We start from the raw sequence: 12729 nt of genomic DNA on the forward strand, positions 1-12729 counted from the left end.
TCTTTCTTTCTTTCTTTCTTTCTGACGTGGCGGCCATTTTTATTTTAATGAAGCGGGGGATATTTAAATCCCCCGCTTCATTGACTATGTCGGGTAGTCTAATTTACATGCCTCTGTCGACAGAGGCGTGTAGTCTAGACAAACCCTAACAAGGCATTCAATGTTAGATTCTAAAGGATTGGCAACAGTGTGCTTTATGGGTTAGGACTGAGGTATGCACTGAGGCTTTGTCTACACTGCAGGGTTTTTGTGCAAGAAGCTTTTTGCAGAAGAGATCTTTCACAAAAACTTCTTGCACAAAAGCACGTCCAGAGCTCAAAGCGTATCGCAAAGGCGATGTGCTTTGGTGCAAGAGAGTGTCCACACTGCATGGACTCTTGCGCAAGAAAGTTCTGATGGTCATTCACAGAATGGCCATCAGAGCACCTGTGCTTTTTGTGATAGGCTCTTTTTGCGCAAGAAACCCCTGTTGAGCGCCACACACGCCTTCTGGTGCAAGAACTCTTGTGCAAAAAGGAGTTATGCCTTGTAGAAGGCATGAAGCCCTCTGTTCTGTCGATTGACTGTAGATTTTCTTGTGCAAAAACGTGCTTGAGGTGTGGACGCTCTGCGGGTTTTTGCACAAAACCAGCTGTTTTTGTGCAAAACCCCCGGAGTATAGATATAGCCTCACATGGCAATGAGGTTGGTCCTTTGGGATCAGAAGAGCCTTTTTACTTGGCGAGATAGGAGGTTATGAAAACCAATCTGCATAAGGAGGGGTGCACACAAGAGAACTGGAGGACCCGAGGGGATTGCTTGGGGGAACTTGAGGTGCAGAGCATTAGCCCCACACTTTCTCTGCTAGCCCATGCTGTCATAATGGTGTTCAGCCTTCACCCACACATCCGGGGGAGGGGGGAGCACAGTGGCACCTCACCACCAGTGTGGCGAACAGCAGTGCTCTTTGGTGTCTTGAGGACCCCAGTTCTGAGCTGCAAGGAGTCCTGTCTCTTAAGCAATTTACCCTGCATTGATATACTCAGCAGTGTCCCCCCCAGGGGGCATTCCCGCCAGAGCGGGGGAGGGGGACTCCTGTGGCTTACTGAAGAGCCGCTTTTTCACAAATCCACCGGTAGCGCATTTGGCAGGGCTCGTCGTTCCACTTGCCGTCCTCGTTCAGGTGGGCACAGTCCTCTTCTCGGATGTGAAAACTGTACATGTTGTTGGGCTCCCCGGGGGCCCAAAGCCTGCAAGGGAAGGAAGAGAAGAGCCCTCAAGCTACCGGGCCATCAGTTTCAGCTGAGCTGCTCCCACCTATGTGCTGCCTGGTAAACCCATAACCTAGAGCAGCCTCAGGGTTGCTCTAAGTTATGTGCAGGCCCCTGCTGGAATGTGGCAGCCAGAAACAGCCAAAGCCCAGCCACATGCTGGCCCTGCCCCTTTGCATGGGACTTTTCTGCACTTTTCCAGGCCTTGGAGCTACCGAGGTGGAAAGCGCCTGCAGGAGCACGGGCAGCCAGGGAGGGCTGGGGCAGGAAAGGGAGAGCAGAGGATCACCCCTTGCTTACGTAAATGCTGTGGTCGTGTTGTCCACCCAGTGCCAGACGCCTTCGGTGCCTTGGTCGGTGAAGCCGATCCAGTGACGAACAGAATCAGCTTTGCTGGCTAAGTAATTCTAGAGAGAGGACAACAGTATTGGGTGGTTAGTCCTGGAGCACAAGCTAGGCCTTGTGCCGGCCCTCTGAGTGGGTGCATTTACCCTTCTGCAAGCTGCGGGGGGAGCTGCTGGGGGGGTTGTACCTGCTCCATTTGGTCGTTGATCACCACCAGGTCAGCATTCTGGCTCTGACAGGAGGCTCGGGCTGCCTGCCAGCGCTGAGCAGTGGAGGAGAAAAGGTAGCACCTCCTATGGAACTGCTCCCACCCGGGCTGGCACCCGGCAGTGCCTGCCGGAGAGAACACAGCAGGGCTGGCATGTGACAGGAGAGAAATGGGGCGGGGGGGGGGGGAGGCTGCATAAACCAAGCGAATGCCTCTGACAGCTGCCGGGTACCACAGGAACTTCCTTCTCCCAAGTCCAGCCCCTACAAAGCATTTCCAGCAGGGCTCAGCTGGGAGGTCGCTATTATTCCTCTGTTTTATACTTCCGCCAAAAGGGGAGGCAATTCTAAGGAACTCCCTGGTAAAACTAGTGACTATTTCCTCTCAGCGCCTGCCCGCAGGCTGTTACAGCCATAGCCAATGGGAAGAGAGGGATGGACAGATTGAAATGATAGAGACATTGATGACTATGCAGCTTGAAACATTCAACTGAATCTTTCAGCACAATCCACTATGCAATTCCAACAGAAGAGCGCCCCCTAGGATAGCGCTGGGTGTTGTGCTTAGCACTAGCCGTGAGGGAAGAGCGCCCCCTAGGATGGCGCTGGGTGTTGCGGTAGCACTGACGGCGAGGGAAGAGCGCCCCCTAGGATGGCGCTAGGTGTTGCCGTAGCACTGGCCGCGAGGGAAGAGCGCCCCCTAGGATGGTGCTGGGTGTTGCGGTAGCACTGGCCGCGAGGGAAGAGCGCCCCCTAGGATGGCGCTGGGTGTTGCGGTAGCACTGACCTGGAGGGAAGAGCGCCCCCTGGGATGGCGCTGGGTGTTGTGGTAGCACTGACGGCGAGGGAAGAGCGCCCCCTAGGATGGCGCTGGGTGTTGCTGAAGAGCCCCCAGCCCATTCCTTGCAGCCCAGTGCCCCCACACTGCATCGGGGTGCTGGGGCGAGCATGGTGTCAGAGGCGATAGCGTCTCCTAGGTAACTGCCCCAGTGAATCTGACTGCCCCCGATGTTCGCGAGGGGCTGAGAATTAGTCAGGGCTATTATCTGCATTGCTACAGCCCCCGCCGATTGGGCCCCTTGTGCCAGGCGCTGCATAGACCCAGGACAGAAAGATGGTTCCTGCTGTGAGGAGCCGACAATCTGGCGTCTCTCACCGTTCCCTTTCTGGGCGGCTTCCAGGATCCTGTAGGTCTCAGCTCTGATGTCATCTCGGTCGCGTTTTGCTTTGGCCAGGTCTGCGGACACTGAAAACACAACACGCCGCCATACACGGCCATGGGGTTGCAGCCCTTTCAACAGTGTGGGAGCCTCCCGGGGTGCTCACCTTGCTCTGTGTGTCCGAAGCTGCCAGAAGCCAGCCTGAACCACCGGTGTGCAGCTCGGGGCTCGGCCTGGCATGTCTGTGCACAGATCGGAAACCCCCCAGATTGGGGGCCTGGCTGTCACCCTGAAACGGGTCCCTTTCCCAGCAGCATGAGGCATCGAGCTTGTTACAGTCGGTCTGATACAGTCAGTAGGGACTGGAGACCCGGCCGACACTGCAGCTAGACCCAACCTTTCACCAGGGTCACATTTATTCAGCTAAACCCTGCTCCCTCTCTCTCCCCAATCCCCAACAGGAGCACTGCCCCTCCCCCTCCATCTGCCCTGCTCTCAGATCCCTGCCCCGGCCCCCCATCAACCTCAGTGCATTCTACTTGGGCCTGCTCCTTTGGCTCAGCCCTGGAATCTACCTCCCTCCCCTCAACTCCTAAAGGCCAGACCTGGAACACCTGGGGGTGAAAATCCTGGGCAGTAAAAGGTCCCTGGTGCACAAGGTGGGGTCCCCATGAGAATGGGGTCCCTGGTGCACAAGGAGCCCTGAGTGCAGGCTCCAGGCATATTGGCCGTGTCCCCACTGGGGGGTCCCCAAGGATGGGGCTTGGCCCTGGGTTTCCCACCCACAAAGCCAGCTTACTCAGGCTGGATGAAGAGTGGGAGGGAGCCTAGATTTCCATGGCCACCCAGGGGTGGGATTCTCCAGCCCCATCTCAGCTTCCGGCTGACGTTCACGGGTCCCCTTCCTCCCCCTGAGCCCTGTGTCACACCCTGCCGGCCCTCACCTTCCTCCCTCAGCGTGGCCTGGTCCGACTGCAGCCTCTTCAGTGACTCGTCCAGCTCCGCCTCTGAGAGACACACAGACCCCATCACATTCCTGGGACACCCCTGGGACCGGAGCAGGGATGGGGCCAGGGAATGGGAGGGCAGGGCAAAGGGGTGAGACAAGAGGGACACTGGGGGGCTATAAGGGGGGTGTCGGGCTGGGAGGGCTCCAGTACGTACCGGTGCTGCGCATGGCGGATTGATTCACATGAAGCATCTCCAGTTGCTTCATCATGTCGGAGGCTGGAAGAGAAAGAGCTCAGTGAACTAAGAGCCATGTGTCCTCCCCCATCCTTGTCTCATGGGGCAGGGCTGTGTTCCCCAGCAGAGGAGGCCCCAGGGGCCTCCAGGCCTGGCTTCCTTCTCTGGAAAAGGCTGAACAGAGGTGGATTTGCATTCACCAGCCTCCCGCCCCATCTCTTATGGTCAGTGAGGCTCCAGAAGGGAGTGAATTGCCCCAGACTAGCTGTAAGGTGAGGTCGAACTCAGGGCTCCCTCACTTCCTGTCCTGTGCTCTTTCCTCCAGAGCCAGGGGACAGCCTAGGGCAGGGATGGCCAACCTAAACCTGAGAAGGAGCCAGGATTTACCAATGCATGTGGCCAAAGAGCAACACTTATATGTCACCAGCCCTGATCCTCTCCCCACCACCACTCTCAGCACATCGCACCCGCTGACAGCCCTGCACGTCAGCGCCTCCTTCTCCTTTTCCTCCTGTGCGCTGGGATCAGCTCTTTCTCAGTGGGAGACACTGGAGGGGGGAAGTGGGGATGTGCCAGGCTCCGTGGAGAGGGTAGGAAGTGGCAGGATCCAGGGTGGAGGGGAGACAGCACCTAGGGCAGAGCTGGGGATTGAACAGTGAGCACCCTCCGGCCCAGTGGAAAGTTGGCACCTGTAGCTTCAGCTCTGGATTTGGGCCCTATGCAAGGAGCCGCATATTAACTTCTGAAGAACCGCATGTGGCTCTGGAGCCACAGGTTGGCCACCCCTGGCCTGGGGGACTGCTGTGAGTGAGATTCGGGAGGGTCCCCCCAGACTAGTCACTAAAGGGGCGTCTCATTACGAGCGCCCTTCGCAAGTGGAACGCCCTGAAACGTTGAGTGACGAGGCGGAGACTCAGCTGAGCTGGGTGGGCTGGCCCTGGAATGTGGCCCCCTCGACTGAAAAGGCATCAGCCAACGATTGAAAACATCAGCTGCTTCGTATGCAAAGTGAAGGATTTCACTTCCTAATGAATCCAGCCCAGCTCTGCTATTCACTGCCTGGTCCTATCTCAGGCAGCGTGGTCATCGGCTCCGAAGTCCTGCCAGCTTCTCTGAGAGAATCTTCTTTGATACGGACGCTAGGGCAGCAGTATGGGATACCTGACACACGACAGCTGGCTGGTGTCAGAGACCCAGCCACCGCACAGACACCCATCTCCTAATGCACAGCTTTGGCTCAGGACAGAACTTCATGGAGGCCCTGAAGGCCTTCAGTCAGCTCCCTGCTGTCCAAGTCACAGCAAGAGAAATGACCAGCCCTCTAGCCTAGCAAATTTTGCACTAGTGTCTGCATGCCCCAGTGCAAATCAAGTGTCGACTCATGGCACGGGGCTTGCACAATTCCCCAGCGTGAGCCCTGCTTAGTGCAATGCCGACAGATGGAACCGAATCTAGCACCTCTGGAGCTTAGTGCCGGAGCGTCTACCACCTGGGCTAAAAGCCAGCTGCCGGTCAGCTAAGGCTGTAGAGTGACTCATTAGCCTCTAAGTCAGGGGTGGGCAATAATTTTTGCAGAGGGGCCATTTAATGAATTTTGATACTGGAAGGGGCGGGGCTAGGGCAGGAGGGGCAGGTCTGGGGACTAGCCGTCCCCCAGAGTTGTCTGGGGCTGGAGGCTTTGAATCAAAAACACAGCTAAGGACTCGCGGCTCTTGGCCCTGCCGCTACCATGTTACCTGGCAGCCGCCCAGGGTTGCTGTGGCTATTTAAAGGGCTCATGGCTCCGCCCCCTGCTGTGGTAGCACCGCGACTGGGAGCCTCGAGCCATTTCAATAGGATCCTGCTGCCTGAGCCGCCGCCTGGAAATTCGATGGCACGGGCAGCAGGATATAAATAGAAACGGCCTGATGCCAACCACGGGCTGGATCAAAGCGTTAGCTGGGCCTTGCCCAGCCCTGCTCTAAGTGGTCCAGGTGGGACAGCGCCCTAACCCCAGCAGTGTGTGTGTTACACCAGCAAGGCCTCAGATTTTGCCTTGGGCCACAGGGGTCAGAACAGTAAAACCAACACAGGGACCCCAGGGCTCCGGAGCTGAGTTTCTGCTGCCACGTGGCCGCGCAGCTTCCCGTTAAGCTGCAGGGCTGCAGCAGGGAGAGATATCTCTTCCCAAGGCTGCTGCAGCTGGCGAGAGTGGGGGGGGGGCTCCCCTCACCCTGGCTCTGAGAGGGGCCCCTCTTTGCTGCCCCCTTTGCTGGCTGGGGCAGCTCTGTGCTGGGGCCGGTGGGGAAGCGGCCAGTGCCGTAGGCCCAGCTCCCAGGCAGGGGGACCCCAAGGCTCCGTGCGCTGACTCCTCCCTTCAGGGGTGGGCAGCACGTGTGCTGTGCCACGGAGCCTCAGCCAGACCTGCCGGCCACTTCCGGGGTGCAGCCTGAGCCCCACGACAGGCACACAGGCAGCCTGCCTTAGTGTCATTGCCCAGGTAAGTCCAAGCCCCAACAGCCCGCAATACCCTGAGCCCCGCCAGCCCTGAGCACCCTCCTGCAACCCACACCCCTTGTCCCCAGCAAGAACTGTCACCACCTCTTGCACCCTAAACCCCAGCCCTGAGCCCCTCTCCAAACCTGGAGCCCCTGTCCTGCAAGACCCTCGGAGCCAGACCCACCCCAAAGCCTGCACCCACAGCTACAGCCCTTGCTCCCCAACCCTCTGCCCCAGCCCTGAGCCCCTCCCACACTCAGAACCCCGTGGCCCCATTCCCGCCACATGACTTTTGTGATGTGCACCAATATGAAGATGACGTGTTGCACAGCCCCTCTGCGTGGCGCCTCCCCACTGCACTGGTGCACATCACAAAATTCATTCCACTCAGGGGTGGGAACGGGCAGGGGGTGGAGGGAACCCTGCCCAGGAATCAGCTGAATGGTTACCGTTGGCTCCCAGCAGGGACTGATCAGTCCGCATCCGCTCCAGCTCCTTGGACAGTGCTGCGTCTAGAAAGAGGGACAGACGCAAGCCATTGGTTATATGTAGTTTGGATTCATGGCCCAGGGAGGACTGCTGCTCTACTGTTTTCACAATCTCTCCCCCCGGCTTTGTGGCTGGAGGAGACAATCTCTCTGAACGGTCCCTCCCTGGCACAGTTCGGCCAACCCCAAACGTTAAAAAAATCATGAGACCGTCTGAAAGACCATGAGATGTGTAACAAGCAATACAGGTTGGGTTCCTTTTCTTAGCCCTCTGGTTCCGGAGTGGGAACGTCCCTTTCTTTGGCTTCTCTCTGCAACTAGAAACCGTCTCTCTTTTGTGAATGAAAGCTGAGAGTCTCGCCTGATCCCATGACTCCAGGAGCTGGGGCTTTAATCCAGCCACCCAGAGTTGGGAACGCTGGGCCAGCTGTGTATAATGATTCCCACCAGGGGTCCTCGGCAGGGTTTAAATCGCAGAGCCTTGCAGCGAAGATCTGTGACCACTGGAGCGAAAGGAGTAACTCCGTTAGCTGGCAGCAGTAGCTGGCCTGTTGTTCTGGGTGAGCCGCCACTAGAGGGGTCCCAACACAATCTGAACTCACTTTTGTCGCACTTGGGGACATGTTCCAGCATCAAACTTCAGTGTATCCCTGCTCAGGGCGTGGGTCTTGGGTAAGGCCCCTCCAGGGACACCGACTTTATTATTTCCCCAAGGGTTCTGGACTCTGCGCCAGGTCCTATCCCTGCTCCACCCCTTTCCTCAAGCCCCTGCCCCACCTCTTCCCATCCCCACCCCCCAGTCTGCCTCTTCCCACCGCTGCTCTGCCCCATCCTGCCCCCATTCTGCTTCTCCCCCACTTCTTCCTGCCCCACTCTTCCCCTACCCCTCTCTGCCTCCTGGACAGGATGGTGGTGGGTGGGAGGTGCTGCAAGGGAAGGGGAAGAGCTGATCATGGGGTGCTGCTGGTGGGTGCTGAGCACCCAGTGTTTTCAGTTGGGTGCTCCAGTCCTGGCACCCACCGAGTCGGCACCTATCTGCCCCACTGCCGGGAGCTGGACAGGGAAAGCTGGGTTAAGGAGCCTTGTGTTACATAGTGGCACTAGGGCAGAGAGAAGTGCATTGTGGGGGATCAGGGCATCTGATGCTGGCCAGAGACAGGCCCAGGCTGGGAGGGACCTGGCCGTGATCTGAGGCCACGGAGAGTTTGACCATTGAATGGAGCCAGGACGTCACCCTGGGCTTTTCCACTGGGCCTGCTTGTGCGTCACGGTGCGAAACACGCCCCGGGATACTTACACTTTGCAATCACCATGAGCAGGAGCACGGCCCACAGCACGAACGACAGGGCCTGCAGGGCATACAGGATTAATAGGGACCTGGCCGGCCCCGTCGGGCCCCGAGCGCAGGGCAGACAGTCACTCCCTGGAAGGGATAGGCAGAGACCCGGTTAGAGCGGGAGGCCCTGCCCTGTGGGGAAGGCTCTGAGGAATCAGCAGCCACTCTGATCCCGCGGGACGTGGGCCCGGGGGTGGGGTTAGTCCGGTATTTGAGCTTTCTGTCCGGGAAACAAACTGAGAAAATACTGGACATATACATGTCCGGTATTTCCTAATTAAGTAAGTTTTATTATTCTGAGGAGTATCAGTACGTAGCTGCGAACTGCCCGGCTGGTAGACGTGTCCGCATTGCGTGAGTGTGTCTACCAGCCAGGCAGTACACAGCTACGCAGTAGAGAGGTGGGGGCGGGGCTGGGGCGGGATGGGAACCCCAGGGTCGGACTCGCCTGTGTGTCCTGCCGGGACAGTGTGTGGGATGGGCAGCACCCCGGGATCTGTGTATGCCTGGGCCAGCCCTACTCCCGCCAGCCGGTTCCCCCCCCTTCCCGCTCTCGGCCAGCCCCTCACCCCCCAACTCCCTCCCGGCCAGCCCTGATTCCCACTGGCCAGTTCTCCCCCCCGCAGTATCCCTGGCCAGCTCCACTCCTCCCGACCTTCTCCCGTCCAGCCCCGCTCCCGTCCCGGCCGGTCCTGCCCCCCCCATCTGAGATCAAGTGTGTCTGGTATTTTTTTGAAACCGTCTGCTAACCCTTTCCAGGGCCAGCGCTGCAGGATGATTCATGCCGAGAGGCTGGTCCTGCCCGCAGGGATCGTAATGTGATTTCGTGTGTTTCCAGCCCGCCGGCCCCATGCTCCCTAATCACGTTCCAGCCACCGGCTCAGGCCCCCCTTGTTCCTGTCGCATTAGCAGCAAGAGGGCCTCATTTCTTGGGGTCCCCTGGGTTTTGTCCTTTGAGGAGCTATTGGGCCTGTTTCACTGTCTGCCCCCGGCCCTATCTCCTCTTCCAGCTTCCAGGCTCCAGCCCTAGGGCTCATGCCTCTGCGTATGCCCCCCGCCCAACCTCTGCTCCACCTGGGACCCCTCTTGTGGCTGCTGCACTCCAGCCCTGGCCTCCTCTCCAATTGCCCTCACCCCCCGGGCACTGTCCCCACCATCATGCCAAAGACTCATGTGCCATGAAGGTCCCTCCTCTCACCAGGGCGGCTGCCCCCGGGTCTGTGCTGCTCTCTCCCCTCTGCAGCAGCCTCCTGCCGGCAGGGACCAGCCAATGACTCAGAAGGCTGCCCCCCAATTCTCCCCCTCCAGCCCGCTGTGCTCCCATTGGCAGGAGGCGGGGGAGGGGAAGGAAGCAGCTGCGCCCCCAGCCCCTCCCCCCATCAGCTTTCTAAAGTGAAAAAAGAGGAAGAAAAGAGCCGAATATCCGCTGAGGGTGCAGAATTGTTTGTCCCCGGGAAGCCCAGGAAGCACGAGACCCCCTTCCCCTTGCACAAACCAGGGGCGTGGTGCTGGGTCAGCAGGACTCGGCAGCCGAGGTGCCTCAGCCAGGACTTGCACGGCTGGGCCCCGGGCTGCCGACAACCCGGCCTGGGATGGGGACGAGAGTCCCGCGGGGCGGGTTTGTTAATCCTGCTCTGAAACATCCACCCCTCAGGGATCCCAGAGCACCGCTGGGCCCTCGCGTGGAGAACGGGTCCATCGCTCGGCAGCAAGCGCCTCATTCGCCTGAGTCCTCCTCTCTCGCCCTCCCTGCCACACAGCTTACATCACATGAGCCCTGTGACTGGGGGTGGGGTGGAACTCAGCATCCCATCAAATTAGAAGTGTGTGTGTGTGTGTAGGGGGGGGGTGGTATGTTAGGAAAAGACAGGAGAGAATCTGTCTCGCCTTGACAAAGCCCTGGTTGGGTTGATTTAATTGGGATTGGTCCTGCCTTGGGCAGGGGGCTGGACTTGATGACTCCTGAGATCTCTTCCAGCTCTAGGATTCTATGATTTTTACCGGCAAGAGAGAACTGAGGAGGAGAAAGTAAAACAGAGAGAAATGCACGAAGGATGGCTCCTAAAAACAACTCCTTCCGACCCGGGTTGCTGTGTCCATCCCTGCCAACACCTGCAGACAGACAGACTGGCTGGTGAGCATAGAGAACTCTTGGCCATTCTGTTTATCTTCCCCAAACCTGAAGAAGAGCTCTGTGAAACTTCAAAGCTTGGCTCTTCCCACCAAGACAAATTGGTCCAACTAAAGATATTAACTCATCCATCTTGTCTATCCATCCCTCCATCCCCACACACCCACCCTATCTATCTATCTATCTATCTGTCTGTCTGTCTGTCTGTCTGTCTGTCCCCGTACACTCCATCTATCTGTCTGTCTGTAGTTTGGCAGTCTCAGCCTGGCTCGTGCTGCGATGTCCAAAACACCATGTCCCTGAGTAGAAACCTGCCCTCCGTTCCCACCCCACCCCCTTCCAGAAAAGGGGGCCCCCTTCCCGCGGCAGCTGTGTACCTCAGACCCAGTTGTTGCTGCTCTGTTTCAGTGGGGTGGGGGGGGTCGGCAGGATCAGGGCCTGAGGTTACGGAGTCAGTTGACAGGGAGGAAGCAATCGTGGGCTCACTCAGTGTTGCAGCCCGGGGGTTACCTGCTCGTCCAGACCCCATTTCTGCCTCTTGTTCCTTGAGTGCCACTCGGTCGGACTCTTCACACTTCTGGTAAACATGGCCTGAAGCCATTGCTCCGCCGTCTCCTTGCCAGCTCCGTTCCGGTGGGTTTTATAGCCTCGGGCCAGCTTTTCTTGAAAAGGAAATGCCTAATGAACACACCCACTCACCCTTCCTCTCCTCAGAACTGCCAAGGTCTGAGTTCCTGTCGCTTCGCCCCCACCGCCGGCAGCCTCGGACAACCAGCGTTCCTGGAAAAATGGGCCAGAGTTAGTCTGTAGCTGTAAAAACACACGGTCCTGTGGCATCTGAGAGACGACAGCCAGGCTGTGTCTAGACTGGCCAGTTTTTCCGGAAAATCAGCTGCTTTTCCGGAAAAACTTGCCAGCTGTCTACACTGGCCACTTGAATTTCCACAAAAGCACTGACTTCCTACTGTAAGAGATCAGTGCTTTTTGTGGAAATACTATGCTGCTCCCGTTCGGGCAAAAGTCCCTTTTGTGCAAAACTTTTGCGCAAAAGGGCCAGTGTAGACAGCTGAGATTTGTTTTGCGCAAAAAAGCCCCGATCGCGAAAATGGCGATCGGGGCTTTTTTGTGGAAAAACTCGTCTAGATTGGCCACGGACGCTTTTCCGCAAAAAGTGCTTTTGTGGAAAAGTGTCCATGCCAATCTAGATGCTCTTTTCCGAAAATTCTTTTAACGAAAAACTTCCGTTAAAAGCATTTCCAAAAAATCATGCCAGTCTAGATGTAGCCCCAGTGTATTAGATCATGAGCTTTCGTGGGTAAAACCCACTTCATCCAAGGAGTCGGAGCCTGGAAAAGTGGGAGGGGGTACAGTCCTCCTCACCCCCAAACAGTGACTCTGGGGTAACAGGGATGGATATCAAAAGTCTGCAAAGGGAATATTCAACCCCCGTGCCAAGCACTTGTGCAGAGGGTGGAGGGCTCTTCAGTACAAGTGCAACTTTCTGGGTCACTTCTTCAGCCTGAAAAAACTGTATTAACAACTATTAGAAATCCATCCACCCGTTAGGGATGTTCCATATCAGGTCATTGATTCCTTGTGTAACCTGCATGAAATCTTTGCAGTTACATGACTATTCAACAGTCCCCAGAGGGACTGGCAACCAGTGCGCTCCTGGCTCCACTCCTGGCAGTCCCCTGCCAATCCATGCTGCTGCCTCTGTATCAGAGGCAGCAGCGTGGGGTGGCAGCAGCCCTTGCCTGGGGGGGAAGGGAGGCTGAACTCTCCATGGACAGAGGCTACTTTGCGGGATGTGGAGCAGCCTCTGTCTGTGGGGTGCTGGGACCCTTCCCCTGCAGACAGAGGCTGCTGCCAGCCTGCCACAAAGTCTCTGCCCACGGCAGGCCCAGGCTCGCTGTGGACAGAGACTGCTCCATGGGACGCAAAGCAGCCTCTTCTGCCCCGCCACCTGATAGAGGCAGCCGCATGGAAGGGGAGCAGGCAGCACCACGGAGCCGGTGGTAAGGGGCACCGGCTCCTGCTCCCCCCCTTGCTGCCCCGATACAGAGGCAGCAAGGAGGAAAATGTGTGTAGGTGAGAGGATTAACCAATAAGCCTAGGCTTATCAGTTAATTGTATATTGAACAATACA

General features: G+C 57.6%; 1 protein-coding gene across 2 annotated transcripts; it reads right to left on the minus strand.

Annotated features, from left to right (window-relative positions):
- On the minus strand, window positions 1-11248 carry LOC102451408 (C-type lectin domain family 10 member A-like). Of its 2 annotated transcripts, none has more exons than XM_006116785.4 (9): window positions 11091-11248; window positions 8411-8536; window positions 7075-7137; window positions 4127-4189; window positions 3907-3969; window positions 2959-3048; window positions 1783-1928; window positions 1551-1657; window positions 1-1229 (listed from the first exon to the last, which is right to left on the minus strand). In XM_006116785.4, the coding sequence occupies exons 1-9, from the start codon at window positions 11179-11181 to the stop codon at window positions 1082-1084; spliced, it is 897 nt and encodes a 298-aa protein (XP_006116847.2). In that variant the 5' UTR covers window positions 11182-11248; the 3' UTR covers window positions 1-1081. The 2 variants fall into 2 exon arrangements, with proteins under 2 accessions (XP_006116847.2, XP_075758373.1); XM_075902258.1 differs by lacking the exon at window positions 11091-11248 and adding an exon at window positions 9648-11062 and having other exon boundaries at window positions 8411-8462.
- Window positions 11249-12729: the final 1481 nt, after the last annotated feature.

This window comes from Pelodiscus sinensis, chromosome 19 (assembly GCF_049634645.1).
Source record: "Pelodiscus sinensis isolate JC-2024 chromosome 19, ASM4963464v1, whole genome shotgun sequence".
Lineage (NCBI taxonomy): Eukaryota > Metazoa > Chordata > Testudines > Trionychidae > Pelodiscus > Pelodiscus sinensis.

What these genes read in the sequence shown, in the direction of transcription:
- LOC102451408 (XM_006116785.4), bottom strand. Translation starts at nt 11,181, where the DNA reads ATGGCTTCAGGCCATGTTTACCAGAAGTGTGAAGAGTCCGACCGAGTG. An exon ending in AATGGGGTCTGGACGAGCAG is followed by an intron (nt 8,537 to 11,090) that starts GTAACCCCCGGG and finishes TATCCCTTCCAG; the next exon opens with GGAGTGACTGTCTGCCCTGC. An exon ending in AACACGACCACAGCATTTAC is followed by an intron (nt 1,230 to 1,550) that starts GTAAGCAAGGGG and finishes CTTCCCTTGCAG; the next exon opens with GCTTTGGGCCCCCGGGGAGC.